We start from the raw sequence: 14,350 nt of genomic DNA, 5'->3' as shown, positions 1-14,350 counted from the left end.
CTCCCCCATAATTTTATCATACATTCTCTCTATTTTAGAAGGTTCTTGACACTAAAGGATCCCATGTGACGTATTTGTATTGGTCTTTGAATGACATGGATCCTTTTCATGGATCAGGATCCTCTCCAATGAGCATCACGCCCAATGGTTGGGTTGTCTGGGCACGTGTTGGGATTTTTCTGCGACAGCCAGCCAGTGGATGCCTCATTGGACACTCATTGGGCAATACCCTCATTGGAGAGGATCCAGATTCCACACATCTTAAGTAAGTTAAAATCCCAAATTTCATTCATGGGAGCATGGAGTCTTCATCCTCCCATTGGTCATAGTATATAAATGTTTTTATTGTGTAGAGACAGGAGAGACAGACATGGCTATGTTGTACGGTTGTGATTGAGACTTGAGAGACAAGAAAATGATAAAAGCAAAGGATATAAAAATGTCTTTGTCCTGTGTGTGTGAGTGGTGTCCCTTGCTCCACCCAGTTTCGATCTTTCGCGTCTTCTCTAAGAAAGCGATGGATAGGGATTTTGAATCAATGGAGTTAGAGTCGTTCTTGATGGAGTTAGAGTCGTTCTTGATGGAGGAAGAACTGTATTCAACAATGGAAGCAACTAACAATGCTTACACTACTTTCAACTTCGATGACCAGCGGGCTGTTCAGCCTCCTGAGATTCCTCAAGAATTTGATTATTCTGATCTTTCCAGCACTTCTTTATTTGCAGATCCACCTCTTCTTCCTTCTTTTTCTCCTCAAGATCCAAAACTTGGGTCTCAAGGAGAGAAAATGTTGCAAGAAAAGCATTTGTGTCTGCAACAAAATCAACAAGAACAAGTTCTAGAGAAGCAACAACAGGAGGAGGAAGAAGAGGATGTGGAGGTGGAGGTGGAAGTGGAAGGGGAAGGGGAAGGAGAAAGTGATGCTAAGAAGCAAAATGGGAATGAGGGTACAAGTAGAAATATTGTATTTGAAAGGAAGAGAAGAAAGCGTTTAAATCAACAACTCATGACATTAAGGTCTCTTGTCCCCAACATTACAAAGGTAGGTAAACCCTATTTACTGACCCATTATTCATTGTTTCTCTTGCTCTGTTTTCACAACTCAAAACATTTACCCAATGATGATGGCAGATGGATAAGAGTTCGATTCTTATCGATGCTCATGCTTATCTCCAGAATGTACTGCAACAGATAGATAAAGAAATGGAGAAACCCAGTTTACCCAAATCATCGACTTTTGCTTCTTCCTCATTAGGGGAAGATTCATCTACTATGGTTGATGTTGAAGCTCCACCATTGAAGGTTCATACTCAAGAGTTTGATCGTTTTGCTTGTATTCCTGCAATCTCAAAGGTTTAACATTCATTTCCACCAATTGTTTTTTTTTAGCATCTAAGTTTGGATTCTAAGAAAAAAAATAAATAACTAGCTTAAAATGTGAGATCTTTGTAGATAGAAGGAGATATACTGGGTGATGAAAGGTTCATATTGAAGATTTGGTGCAACAAGGGAGTGGGAGCAGTTGGGCTTGTTGAAAGAGCAATTGAGATGCTGGGTTTGCAAATTACATGTGCGTCAATTGATCAGTTTGATAATGCAAATATGGTTACTACCACTTTCCTTCGTGTATGTATTCTTGTTTCTCCACAACTGAATTTAACCTAAGTTTATATGAAAGATTAATCTTTTGATTCTCTTTTCCTTGCACAGAGTAAGAAAAAGGGGGTTTTTACCCTAGAAAAGCTCCTGAAGAAGGTGAAAACAAATGCTACAGAGTTGGGTCTCTGGTTGTAATTTTAACAAAGAAAGGGGGTGTATGTGACGATTGGTTGTGTTTTTTCTTTTTTCCGCTTTCTCATTTTGTGGTTCTCCTTGCAGCTGTTATTTTTTTTTGATAACCTTCTCCTTGCAGCTGTTACAAAACTACTTTTTGAGAACACTAATTTATAGCCATACTAAACCTAATTTCATGCTTCTATACATTTGTCATCAAGAGGGATTATCCTTTCCTTTCATTTAAAAAAAACAAAAGAAAGGAAGAATTGTTATGTTCTAGGCTTTTAGCATGTTGGACATGTTTTTTAAGTCATCATTTTTCAAAATTCAAAATTTTCTCGATATTTCCCTCGTGCATTACTAAAATATAATTTGCTAACAAGTTCTATAGTGTCTTACCCATGGATGGAAAATCAAATTTTTTGACTCCACTAGTCCATTTCAAATCCTGATAACTCGGTTGAATCATATCAGGTCAAGACATGTCATATTCTTGAGGGTTTGGGTATGCCACCAATTTTCAATAATTTAGCTGTATAGATCAATAATAGGGTTGGACCTCACAAGAGGACTAGGAGGTCTTTCTCAAGGGGAAGAGAAAAGGTGACACCACATGTTGGGCACCTTGGTAGCATGCCCAGGTCTTTTCCCTTCTTTTAATATCTTCCTTCTCCTTATCCGAGTGGAGGGATTAAGGTTGTAGTTGCTCAATAGGTGACCAGAACAAAAAATGGGAGGGGGGGGGGGGGGGACAACAAACAATTTCTTTTTTTTATTTGGGGAGGGGGGGGGTGTTTGTTTATGGCCCAACAAACAAATCTAGTTGTAGACCAAAATTATGGTTTATAAATAGTATATGGCCTAATAAAAAAAACCAGTCTCGATGAATTTCACATGACTTGGGATTAAAAATCGAGTGAATGAAAACTCGGACTAAGTCAAACATGTCATTTACGAATCCGGATCAGCTCGGTGGGAGGTGGTTGGTGGGGGAGAGATGAAAAAAAAAAAAAAAGATAGGGAGGGGGTGAGAATGGAGGCAGGGTGGTGGGGGAGGGGGAGAAGGCCTGGGCTGGCAGGAGGGGAGGGGGGAGCACCGTAGAAGGGGAAAAAAGTTTTAAGCCTTAAAGGGCCCCAACTCATACTGAGGCAAACTCCTTTGTGTGGGGCCTGTCATTTACGAATCCGGATCAGCTACCCACATGGGGATGGGTGGGGACAGATCTGACCCCTCCATGGGGCATGGGTCCCACACCCCCATGGAGGGTTCAGATCTGTCCCCACCCGTCCCCATGTGGGTAGCAGATCTGAACTCGTCATTTACCCCCCTCCCCACCAAAAAAAAAATCCGAAATCAAATCGGTTTGTTCTAATTCCAAATCCAAATCGGTTGGAATCAGTCAGAAATAGAGTCGAGTCGACTAGAATCGGCTGGTTTAGTCATTAGCTTATTCCGATTGGAATTGCTTAATCATTGATTCAATTTCCAATTCTTAAGACCGTAATCCATAGCTAGGTCATGTGTGCATCAAAATCCTGCCCTAACCTTGTTTGGTTAACTTGGATGGTGAACTTTCAGAAACTCAAGGAACTACATTAAACGCTTTGTCTGCTACTTTGCTTATGTGAAATTTAAAAATCCTACTCCTATTCTATCCAAAGTCTCACTGGTTCTTGTTCATGGAAAAAATAAAAATCCGACCTCTATTTCCCAACCCACTACACTATAGAACCCAATCTCACAACATGCCGGCCCCATCATCCTCGTCAAACAAACAGAGCCAAATTTATGGATTTATTATGGTTTCTCTTGTATTTCTTAATTGTTCATAGTTTTGCACCGAATCAATTTTCAATTGTAGTCAAATTTATAAACCTAGCAAATTATTTTACCAGTCAAAGTACATTGAGATCAAGAAGCTTGCACACAAGTCTACTGTCACCGATTTGCTTTCCCATAAATATGGACAATCGTTTTCCCAAAAAAAATGGACAATTTTTTTCCTTCTCTCTAACCCATGGTTTTAGGAGTCCGTTCATATCGTAACGGATTCTGTGACCCGTATTGATCCATATTGATTGTATGAACGGTTTATCCCTAAAGATATCAATACTAGACTCTTCTGGTACATTTTTATCCTCATTTGTACCATTTTAGGGATGGGTATCGGTATCAGTATCATATCAGTATTGATATCGTATCGGTATTAGTATTAGTATCGGTATCAGTATCATATCGGATCGATATTGGTGTCGGATGATACCAAATCGATACCTAAAACCATGCTATCACCACATCAGCCAATAATTTCTTGGGCTAATTACTATAATTTTCTTATACTTATATTCGTGCACGAAACCTCGAATGAGGATAATAGGGGGTCAAAATGATCAAAACGCCCTACCAGATGAATGATTTCAATGGCCGTGTATGACTGTGGATGAACCCCTTCCATACATATATTTACTTAAACTCTCATATCTTAAAATTTCATTTTTGATTTTTTCATAAAATAATTTTTCATTTTTTCTCCTATTCCACGAGTGTTATAGTTTTAAGAAGAACGATTTCTATGGGGAAACATGGTAGCTATATAGATAGAGAGACATGTGAGGCAAAATGACCGCCCGCTTGATGCTTCCGTGCACTTACATTGGCCCGAGCCAAGGGGCCACCGAAAACACTTCCTCATAGCTTGAATTCTTCTTTGAATTACTCCTAATCCCCTTACTAGGTATCAGCTGGGACGATTCCTTTTGCTACTGCCTCTGAGACGATCCCTTCTGCTACTGCTTCTCCAGCCTCTATGGCTTCTTTGCTACCCCAAACCTCTTCCGCAAATTCCTCTTTTCCTTCATTCAACCATCTGATTTCCATTAAACTTTCTGAGTCGAATTAGTTGCTCTGGCGATCGCAGCTTGTTCCACTACTGAAAAGTTTTGATCTCTATGGTTTTATTGATGGCTCCAACCCATGTCCTCCACCCACCATTCCTTCTTCACTCACTGATGCATCCTTTGCTGATGCTACTGCTCCAAATCCAGACTTTATTGCTTGGACCCATCAAGACCAAATGCTGCTCTGTTGGCTTCTGGCATCCTTGACTGAGAATGTCCATGCTCAAGTGGTGGGCTGCACCACTTCAGCTACTCTATGGACCACCTTGGAAAGACTTTACTCCACCACCTCAGCTGCTCCTCTCTTGCAACTCAAGCTTCAACTTCAGCGAATAAGGCGTGGTTCCTTGAGTATCCATGATTATCTCCTCCAAGTGAAGAATCTTTGTGACCAACTTGCTACCGCTGGTCATCCAGTGGCCGATGAAGGTGTTTGCCTTCATATTCTCAATGGATTAGGGCCAGAGTATGCGGCCTTTGTCACTGCTGTCTCTATACGAGGTATTCCTGTTACCTACAATGATTTGTGTGGTATGCTTCTAACCCAAGAGTTATGCCTTAAAGATGATTTGAGTACCACTCTTGTTCCTTCTCCTACTGCACACACTGTTGTGTCAGCTCCAAATCAGCGAGGGGGAGGATGCTACTACCGTGGTTCTGGTTCCAATCAGGGACGCAATGGTGGCCGTGGTCGTTCTTCACGGGGCAGGTATGGTGCTGCCTCTAACTATCAATCTAAAAACACTGGTGGCCCCTCCCGTGACTCTGCAGGAAATTTTTCTTCACCAATACAATGTCAAATCTGCCTTAAAATGGGACACAAGGCGGTGTATTGTCGCCAACGCTTTAATCATGCGTTTCACCATGGCTTTGTCCCTTCTCCGGCTGCAAATTTAGCTAAGTACCCCCCCTCCATGACTGAGAGCACTTGGTTTCCAGACTCTGGTGCTTCACACCATCTGACTGCAGACTTGGGAAATCGAAGCATTGCGCAACCATACTCCGGCTCTGACCAAGTGCAGATTGGTAATGGCACAGTTTTGACTATTTTAAATATTGGTAGCTCTAAAATTTCAGGTTCTCCTACTACTTTATTATTAAATGATATGCTGCATGTCCCTGAAATCTCACGCAACTTACTATCTGTCTCTCAGTTTGCAAAGGATAACAACGTTGTTTTCAAATTCCATCCTGACTATTGTTTTGTGAAGGACCGACGCACGGGGAGGCAACTTCTTCAGGGGCCAAATAAGGACGGTCTTTATCAGCTGGTTTTGAATAAGGAGAATAGCGCCAAAAATAAGCATGCACTTTGGGGAGAACGAACTTCTTTTGACCAGTGGCATAATAGGCTGGGTCATCCAGCTACTCGTTTAGTTCGCAGCATTGTTAATCACTTTGAATTACCAATAAATTCTAATAAGGCTAGTAATATCTGTGAGGCCTGTCAGCAGGGAAAAGGACATAAGTTACCATTTAATAAATCTGATTCTATTTCTATGGGGCCTCTTGATTTGATATACTCTGATGTCTAGGGTCCCTCCCCAGTACCTTCCATAGATGGGTATCGCTATTATGTGTTATTTATGGATGACTATAGCAAGTTTTTGTGGCTCTATCCATTAACTGTTAAATCTGAAGTTGTTGGAGTCTTTGGCAGATTTAAAGCTCTTGTTGAAAATTTATTTGACAGAAAAATAAAGTGCTTTCACAGTGACTGGGGCGGGGAGTACCATACAGTATCCAAATGTCTTGCGAATGCCAGAATTGAACATAGGGTGTTGTGTCCGCACACCCAAGAACAGAATGGTGCTATTGAGCGGTGCCATAGACATATAGTTGAAACCGGGTTGGTCTTACTTGCTCATGCCTCTGTGCCAAGAAAATTTTGGTCTTATGCTTTTGCAACAGCAGCCTTTCTTATTAATAGGCTTCCAACTCCGGTGTTGAACAATGTTTCACCATTATTTCGACTGCATGGGGTTCATCCCTCTTATGATCAGTTAAGAGTTTTTGGCTGCGCATGCTACCCCCTCTTAAGGCTATTTAATCAAAACAAAATGGATTACAGATCTGGCCAACACATCTTTCTTGGATATAGTGCACGGCACTGTGGGTATCTTTGCTATAATAATTCCTCCAATCGATGGGTTGTTTCTCGTCATGTGGTATTTGACGAAGAAAAATTTCCATTTAAGGATTTTACACCGACCTCCCTTCCCTCAGTTGTTACTCCATCCATCTTGGGACCATCACCACTACTAAATTGGTACTTCCCACCTACAGCCTCAAATCCTCTCACCTCCACTCCAAGGTCTACTGCCACCTCCAATGCATTGGAAATCCCAACGGTTTTGCCCCCTCCACCCACATCATCACAATCTATCCCCATGCCTAATTTGGCCAAACCATTACCCTCTCCAAATGAATCATTTACATCAGATTCCCCTTCAAATAATCTTATGATTGAGCCACCTGTAGCACCTCCCATTTTACCTCCACCTCCTGTACGTCATTCAATGGTCACAAGGACTCAAGATGGGACTCGTCGTCCCAAAGTTTACCATGCAACCATTTCCTCTGCCGAGGTTGAACCAACCTCGTTTACTGTGGCTTCTAAATCACCGGAATGGTGTAAGGCTATGGACGAGGAATTTACGGCCTTACTTAAGAATAGAACATGGTCATTGGTTCCACCTCATCAGTCTATGAATGTGGTCGGTTGCAAGTGGGTCTTTCGAATTAAAAGAAAGGCTGATGGTTTTCTCAATCGCTATAAGGCTCGACTTATAGCAAAGGGGTACAATCAACAAGAGGGGTTAGACTATACAGAAACATTCAGCCCGATGGTAAAACCGACAACAATCCGCCTTGTGCTCTCCATTGCTATTTCTAATGCATGGCCTATACGCCAACTTGACGTGCAAAACACATTTTTACATGGGATACTCAAAGAGGAGGTGTTTATGACTCAACCTCCCGGGTTTGTGGATCCACTTCATTCTAATTACGTGTGTCGACTACATCGGTCATTGTATGGCTTAAAACAAGCACCACGTGCATGGTTCGACCGGTTGAGCAATTTTCTTCTTGAGCATTTCTTTGTTGGGTCAAAAACTGACACATCTTTATTTCTCTACAATAAGAATGGTGTTACACTATACATTCTTATCTATGTAGATGATATTATAATCACTGGCAATAATACTTCATTCTTGGCAGACTCATCAAGACCATGTCGTCAACCTTTGCAGTCAAAGACCTAGGTCCGCTACATTATTTCCTTGGAATAAGTGTGCTGCCACAATCAGGAGGATTACTTCTATCTCGACGCCAGTATATCACTGATCTCCTCGATCGAACAAAAATGAGGGATTCTAAACCGGTTCTCACTCCAATGGCCATTTCTCCTCCTCTTTCCAAACAAGCAGGGGAACCAATGACAGATACTACTTTATATCGCAGCACTGTGGGTGCACTTCAATATGCAACCTTGACTAGACCAGACATCCAATTTGCAGTCAATAAAGTCTGTCAATTCATGCATTGTCCTATAGTTGACCATTGGTCCGTCGTGAAGCGTATTTTGCGATATCTAAAGGGCACAGTTGAACATGGTTTGTTTCTAGAACCACAGAATGCTATGCAATTATATGCATATTCTGATGCTGATTGGGCGGGCTGCCCTGACGACAGAAAATCCACTGGGGTTATGCTATATTTCATGGCAGTAACTTAATCTCTTGGAGCTCGCATAAACAAGCCACAATTGCACGCTCAAGCACTGAAGCAGAATACAAAGCTCTTGCTAATATTACAGCCGAACTAACATGGCTACAGTCATTATTGAAGGAAATGACTGTGTTTCTTCCAAGGGCTCCGATTTTATGGTGTGACAACATCGGGGCCACGTATCTTACAGCAAACCTGGTCTTTCATGCTCGCACCAAGCACGTAGAGATTGATTTTCACTTTGTTCGGGACAAGGTCTCGAAAGGAACACTGGAGGTCCAATTTATTTCTACGAAAGATCAAGTGGCTGACATATTCACAAAGCCACTCTCTCATCTACGGTTTAAGTTGCTGGCTACCAATCTCAAAGTGCTTTCAGCCCCGATTCGATTGAGGGGGAGTATTAGAGATCATTCCAGCTCATCATCGACTAAGCAAGGACTGATATCCAAAATTCAATATAGATTCCAATCTCTTGTACACAGCTGTCAAGATCCATTACCTTATGAAGAAGATTGCTATACTAATCACCGGTTCAGCAATAGCAATCAAATTGATACTCTAGCCAATATTGCTCCTCAGATTAGGAAAGTCTACAAAGAGCCATCTCACCTTTCTCTAAATAGAATAATAGAATTGTCCTTAAATAAGGACTGTACACAAGAAGGATGATATAGTTGAAAATCTTCTTACCATGGACGTAGGTGATAACCACCGAACCACGTAACTCTTGAGTCTTACTTATCTCTCTCTCTCTATCTCTTCTCTCTTAACTCTAACACCCCTCGTGGAACTCCTCGTCTTTGATAGTGTGCCTCTGCCCCACCGCCAGCCTATATATGGCCCCACATCCACCCCTTTCAAGATCTGGCTACTCTCCAGGAAATGCCCAGAGAAGCATATATCCAACGGCTGAGTTGACTAGGCGCGTGTCGGTATGCACGTAGGTACACTTTCCTATGTGGGCCCAGTCAACTCAGTCGTTGGATGTTCATTGGGCACTCCCTGGGCGACAGTGATCGCTGGAGGGCGTCGGACTTCTCTCCAACGAGGAGATCGCCCAATGACTATCCAATGAGACATCCAACGACTGGGCTGGCTATGTGCACATTGAGATAAGCACTGACACATATCTCGGTGCACACTCAATCTGCCCAACTGTTGGATGCTCATTGGGCACGCTCCTCATTGAAGAGGAGTCAATCCTCTTGTAAAGGAAAATTTACCATACAAAGATAAAAACAATAAGGAAAGTCTCGAGTCTCTACTCTTGAGCTTTCGTAGACGCCGTTTGATAACGTTATGTTTCTGGTGTTTTTGTGTTATTTGTGTCCCCAACACCCAAATGGCACAGAAAAACCGTTTGATAAACTTATTTTGTTTCATGTGTTTTTGTTACCATAAATCAAAATTTATAACAATTTATGCAAAAAAAAAAAAAAAAACCGTTACTGTTGAAACAACAAATATTTGTTTTTACTATTTTGTGGTCCAAAGTGAAAAATTGTTACACGATTTTTTGTGAAAGAAAGCCCTCTAATACAAAAGTGTTGCCAGATAACCCTGAGAAGAAACCGATATTGCAAGCGTTGGCTCTCTGGACTCTCCTCTATCACTCCCTTCTCTCCATCTCCTTCTTGGAAGATCTGAACTACCCTTTTCTCAAGTGATTGCTTAAGAAACTCTGAGAAGAAACGAAGGCAGTGGTCTCTTTCTGTGGGAGCTTGAGGGAGAAGAACCAAGAGACAAAGGGAAAGAGAGAGAGAGATCGAATCAAGGAGAAGGGGAGGAGCTGAGAGATCGTGGAAAGGAAAAGCTGGGATCTGGGTAGCAGCACCTGATTCAAATCGGTGAACAAAAGGAAAGGCTGGGATTTGGTTGAGATTAGAAGAAAAATCGAACCAAATAGGGTTTTGATTATTCAAGAGGTATTGTTCTGTTTCTCAAATGACGTTTGGATCATGTATTCTCTGTTTCAGCTTTATTTTGGAGTTCATTTGAGATAGAAAGCACCAAGATGAAGGGGTTTTATGGATTTGTATCTATTTGGGTTTCAGTTTGGATTCTCTGTTTCTCCATTTGGGCTTTTTGATTCTTGTTTTCAAAACTTAAAATCTGGAATTTGGATTTAGAAATAGTAGGAGGAAGAAGAGGATTTGAGGAGCAGCAAAAAGGGTTGCTGCTGGCCTGTAGAAGGCTCGGCCAACAGCTTGACTTGCTGCTACATATTATGCAAACCATAGCGGGGAAGGGGAAAAGAAAAAGAACTGATTTTAGTGCAGATAGACTCACTACATCTCATACCTTTTCAATGGTTATAGCTAAAATGAAGAACCCCAACTCCCCTTTTCCATGTTCATTATACTGGTCAATATTTTTCCTTGGAAGATTGATCTGGTCAAGTTTATTTGTAAATTGTAATCCTGTTCTTTTCTAGTTGATAAGCTTATACTCCCCAAACATTTATCTCAAGCTTTATGTGATTTGAATTTATGTTCCTATCTCAAAGTAATAATATGGGAGAGCCCAAAAAGACTCTCTCTCTGTGTAAATTTTACAGTTAATATAAAATTTTTCTTTGTAACTTTGAGTAGCAGAGTTTTATACCATAGATGTTGTGTCCAGATTTTTGGATTGGCACATATAGAGAAGACTGCATTGCCTTTAATTTCTTGTTTGTTAAAGCAAGTGGATACATTACCCATCAGTCTTCTCTATATGCGCATATGTTGCAAGCTCCAATGCACTCAGAATCTATTGCTGCAAACCACTATTGCAATTATTGAGAGGTTCTAAGATCTGCAAGAATTTGTCATTGGTCTAGATTGTTAAGCAATCAAAGGCATGAAAGGTCCAAATTTTCTTGCTTCAGAAGTTGCAAGCTGCAAATGCACATGAACATTCTAGATTAATATTTTTTGGTTGCCCATGAACATTCTAGATTATTAGGTAGTACTTACAGAGAGGGAGAGAAAGATGGATTGAGAAGTGGGATTTTAGAGAGTTGGGTTCTTCAATGTTTCTATCTCATCTCCAAACAAAAAGCAATTTGAGGTTTGGGTTCTTCAATGTTTCTTCATTCCTCCATTTCCTTTTCCTGTTCCATCTCCCCCTCTATTTTTCCCTCTTTAAGGGAAGCCATGGCTTTCAATGTTTTTTGGTTTATTGGGTTATGTTCTCTTCTTATTGGCTATGGAGTACATGTTGAAGCCTCTCACAGGGTTTTCTTACACCTTCAATCTTATGAGCGCACTACAGCTACCCATCAGCCTTTTAGAACTGCCTACCATTTCCAACCAGCCAAAAACTGGATTAATGGTTCCTCTTCTTTCTCTTATGTAGCTTCTATATAATTTTTGTTTGACATTTCCAACAATCTTCTTTTAACTAACTTTTGATTTATATTGTGGACATGTCTCTGATTCTGGGATGGACAATTGGATCTCATTGGATAAACAGATCCTAATGGTTAGTTTAAGTCTAATAGAATTTCAAACTAGCTATTTAAGGCTAGATGGAACCAAATTTTGCAGTACTAATATTCAACAAAGCTCAAGAGATTACTAATCTAAAAGGAATGCTACCACTGCTGCTTCATATTCTTCTCCCTTTTCTTCTTGTTGGGTTTGAGGCAATAGAACTGGGAGATAGGTTTGAGTGCCTAATAACTTGAATCCTCTTTCTAGTTTTCCCAATAGATCCACTAATCTATAGCCATTTCCTGCAAAGGAAACCAGTAGATTTTCTTTTGTCTTTCAAACCTAAGCCTTCTTGGTGCTGGTATAAATCAATTTGTGCATTGGGTTCGATATCAATGTATACATATATGGATGTTTCCTTCATACTGTTGATGTTTATGAATTGTTACAGTATGATAACTGCTTATTAGCTTGGTATGACCTCAATAATGAGTTGATATGATTGATATACACATTAGAACATCAGTATGCTTTGTGAATCTCAGATCAAACAAACCATCAAATAGAATAATAGTGATGATAGGATTGAGATATTGCAGGAACAATGAGCAATTGCAGCCCTATTCTCTGCATTGTAGCCCCATTTGTAGCATCATTTGTGAGCCTTGATATGGTTTTACAGAACACCCATGTGGTTACTTGTAAGTTCCAAACTTTACTTGACAGGTCTGTAGCTCAAGTTGGTAGAGCACTTGGAACATAAGCATGTTCCAACGGATAGTGGTTCAAATCCACTAAAACCTTTTTTATTCAACCGTTCAAAGCATAGTTAGTTAAGGTAATTTGAGAATGACAACTCTCAGCCTTTTGTTTGAGGTCTTATAACAAATTGATTGTTTCTATAGTAGGTGTAGCCAAGGATCACCCATGTGTCTTTGTACATTAGTAGAATTTAGAGATTATGTGTTATCCACTAGAAAAGTAGGAAATGGTGTTAGTTCTTGTTATTGATATTCACTAGTTTCATCTTGATTAACCATTTGTTCCAACTGTTTATGGATATATACACTTCATATGGATTTGTAATAACTTTTAATGTCCTAACATCGTTGATTTCTGTACGTAATTCTTAGTAACCTAATAGTGCATTTCTGTCACTTTTTTTTTTTTTTTTAATGTACACTTTATATGGATTTTTAATGTCCTAACATCATTGACTTTATATGGATTATAACATTAATGGTGTTTCTGTAATTTATAGTAAACATTATAAAACTGTTGCAGAAACCAGTTTTATCAAACACCTTTACATTACAAAAGTGTTCTGGATATGTTCCTGTAACAAGTTTATCAAACACCATTTTGCAACCCAAAAATGTTATTCTGCAAACAAAAACACCAAAATATGTTTTGATGAGAAACAGAATAGAAACGCGTGTAACGTTATCAAATGGTGCCTTAAGCACCGTTTGACAACGTTACTAGTGTTTTTGTGTCGTTTCTGATCAAAAACGTATTTTGACGTTACTGTTACCAGAATAACGTTATTGGCTTCTTGAAAGGTGTTTGATAAACCTGTTCCAGAAACGTATCCAGAACACTATTAATACTGAAAAGTGTTTGATAAAACCTGTTTCTATAAAAGTTTTGTATTGATTAATACAAATTACAAAATCATGAATGGTAGGACATTAAAAATTATTTTTAATAAAACAAAAGACATATAAGCAGCCCATATATTGCTCAGAATACCCACTGCTTGTGAACCCTTGACCTTGCCCACAAAGTAGATACGGATAACAGTTAATGTGACTTGTATAATTGCAGAACATAAAACCATGAACAAAGCTTTGATGTAATCATCATTTGTTTGCTTTAAGCAAAAAGAAAAAAAAAAACCTCATAATGATAAATTAACAGTGCAAGATTCCATTTGAGGTAGAGGTAAAGGGGATAATAAAAACAATTTTATGGCATGAAGGTGTTAACACTATTTCGAAAAAGAAATGGGGAAAAAATGAAAAAGGAAGCCCAAACCGCTAAATGGAAGCTTCATTTCCAAAATCAACCTCCAGAAAAGGAGAGCAAAAACACAACGTTTACATTGTAGAAGAAGAAGAAGACCATACAACTCAGGCCTTCTGCCAGTGATAGGGTATAGGCACTAACATAAGAGGTGTCTTCTTGTTGAGAGTAAGAGGGAACAACTCTTCCATGTTGATGTCTTCAATTGTTGTTCCCTTGGGCAGTTGCCAATCAAAGCTGTAAAGAAGATTTGCAAGACTAAGCGCCACATTTGCAATTCCCATATTCATCCCTGGGCAAATCGTCCTACCCGACCCGAATGGCAAGAACTCAAAGCTATACCCTTTCACATCAAGTGGGTTCTCCATGAACCTCTCTCGATCAAACTCCTCTGGTTTCTTCCAGTACCTTGGATCCCTATTCACTACAAAAATGTTAACAAGAAACCTCATCTTGTTGTGAATGTGATACCCTTCTAGCTTGCAATCAGCCATTGTTTG

General features: G+C 39.9%; 1 protein-coding gene across 1 annotated transcript; it reads left to right on the top strand.

Moving 5' to 3' along the window:
• Positions 1-517: 517 nt before the first annotated feature.
• LOC122643373 (transcription factor bHLH35-like) lies at positions 518-1,804 on the top strand. The gene is made up of 4 exons (XM_043836998.1): positions 518-1,042; positions 1,132-1,353; positions 1,453-1,626; positions 1,711-1,804. Exons 1-4 carry the CDS (start codon positions 518-520, stop codon positions 1,792-1,794), a joined length of 1,005 nt encoding a protein of 334 aa, XP_043692933.1. The 3' UTR covers positions 1,795-1,804.
• Positions 1,805-14,350: the final 12,546 nt, after the last annotated feature.

Source organism: Telopea speciosissima, chromosome 10, assembly GCF_018873765.1.
Source record: "Telopea speciosissima isolate NSW1024214 ecotype Mountain lineage chromosome 10, Tspe_v1, whole genome shotgun sequence".
Classification (NCBI taxonomy): Eukaryota; Viridiplantae; Streptophyta; class Magnoliopsida; order Proteales; family Proteaceae; genus Telopea; species Telopea speciosissima.
The sequence above is the reverse complement of the archived record's forward strand: the minus strand, read 5'-3'. Positions and strand labels throughout refer to the sequence as shown.

Coding starts and splice junctions, on each gene's coding strand:
- LOC122643373 (XM_043836998.1), top strand. CDS start 518: ATGGATAGGGATTTTGAATCAATGGAGTTAGAGTCGTTCTTGATGGAG. Junction 1,043..1,131: donor TTGTCCCCAACATTACAAAG/GTAGGTAAACCC, acceptor TGATGATGGCAG/ATGGATAAGAGTTCGATTCT. Junction 1,627..1,710: donor TTACTACCACTTTCCTTCGT/GTATGTATTCTT, acceptor TTCCTTGCACAG/AGTAAGAAAAAGGGGGTTTT.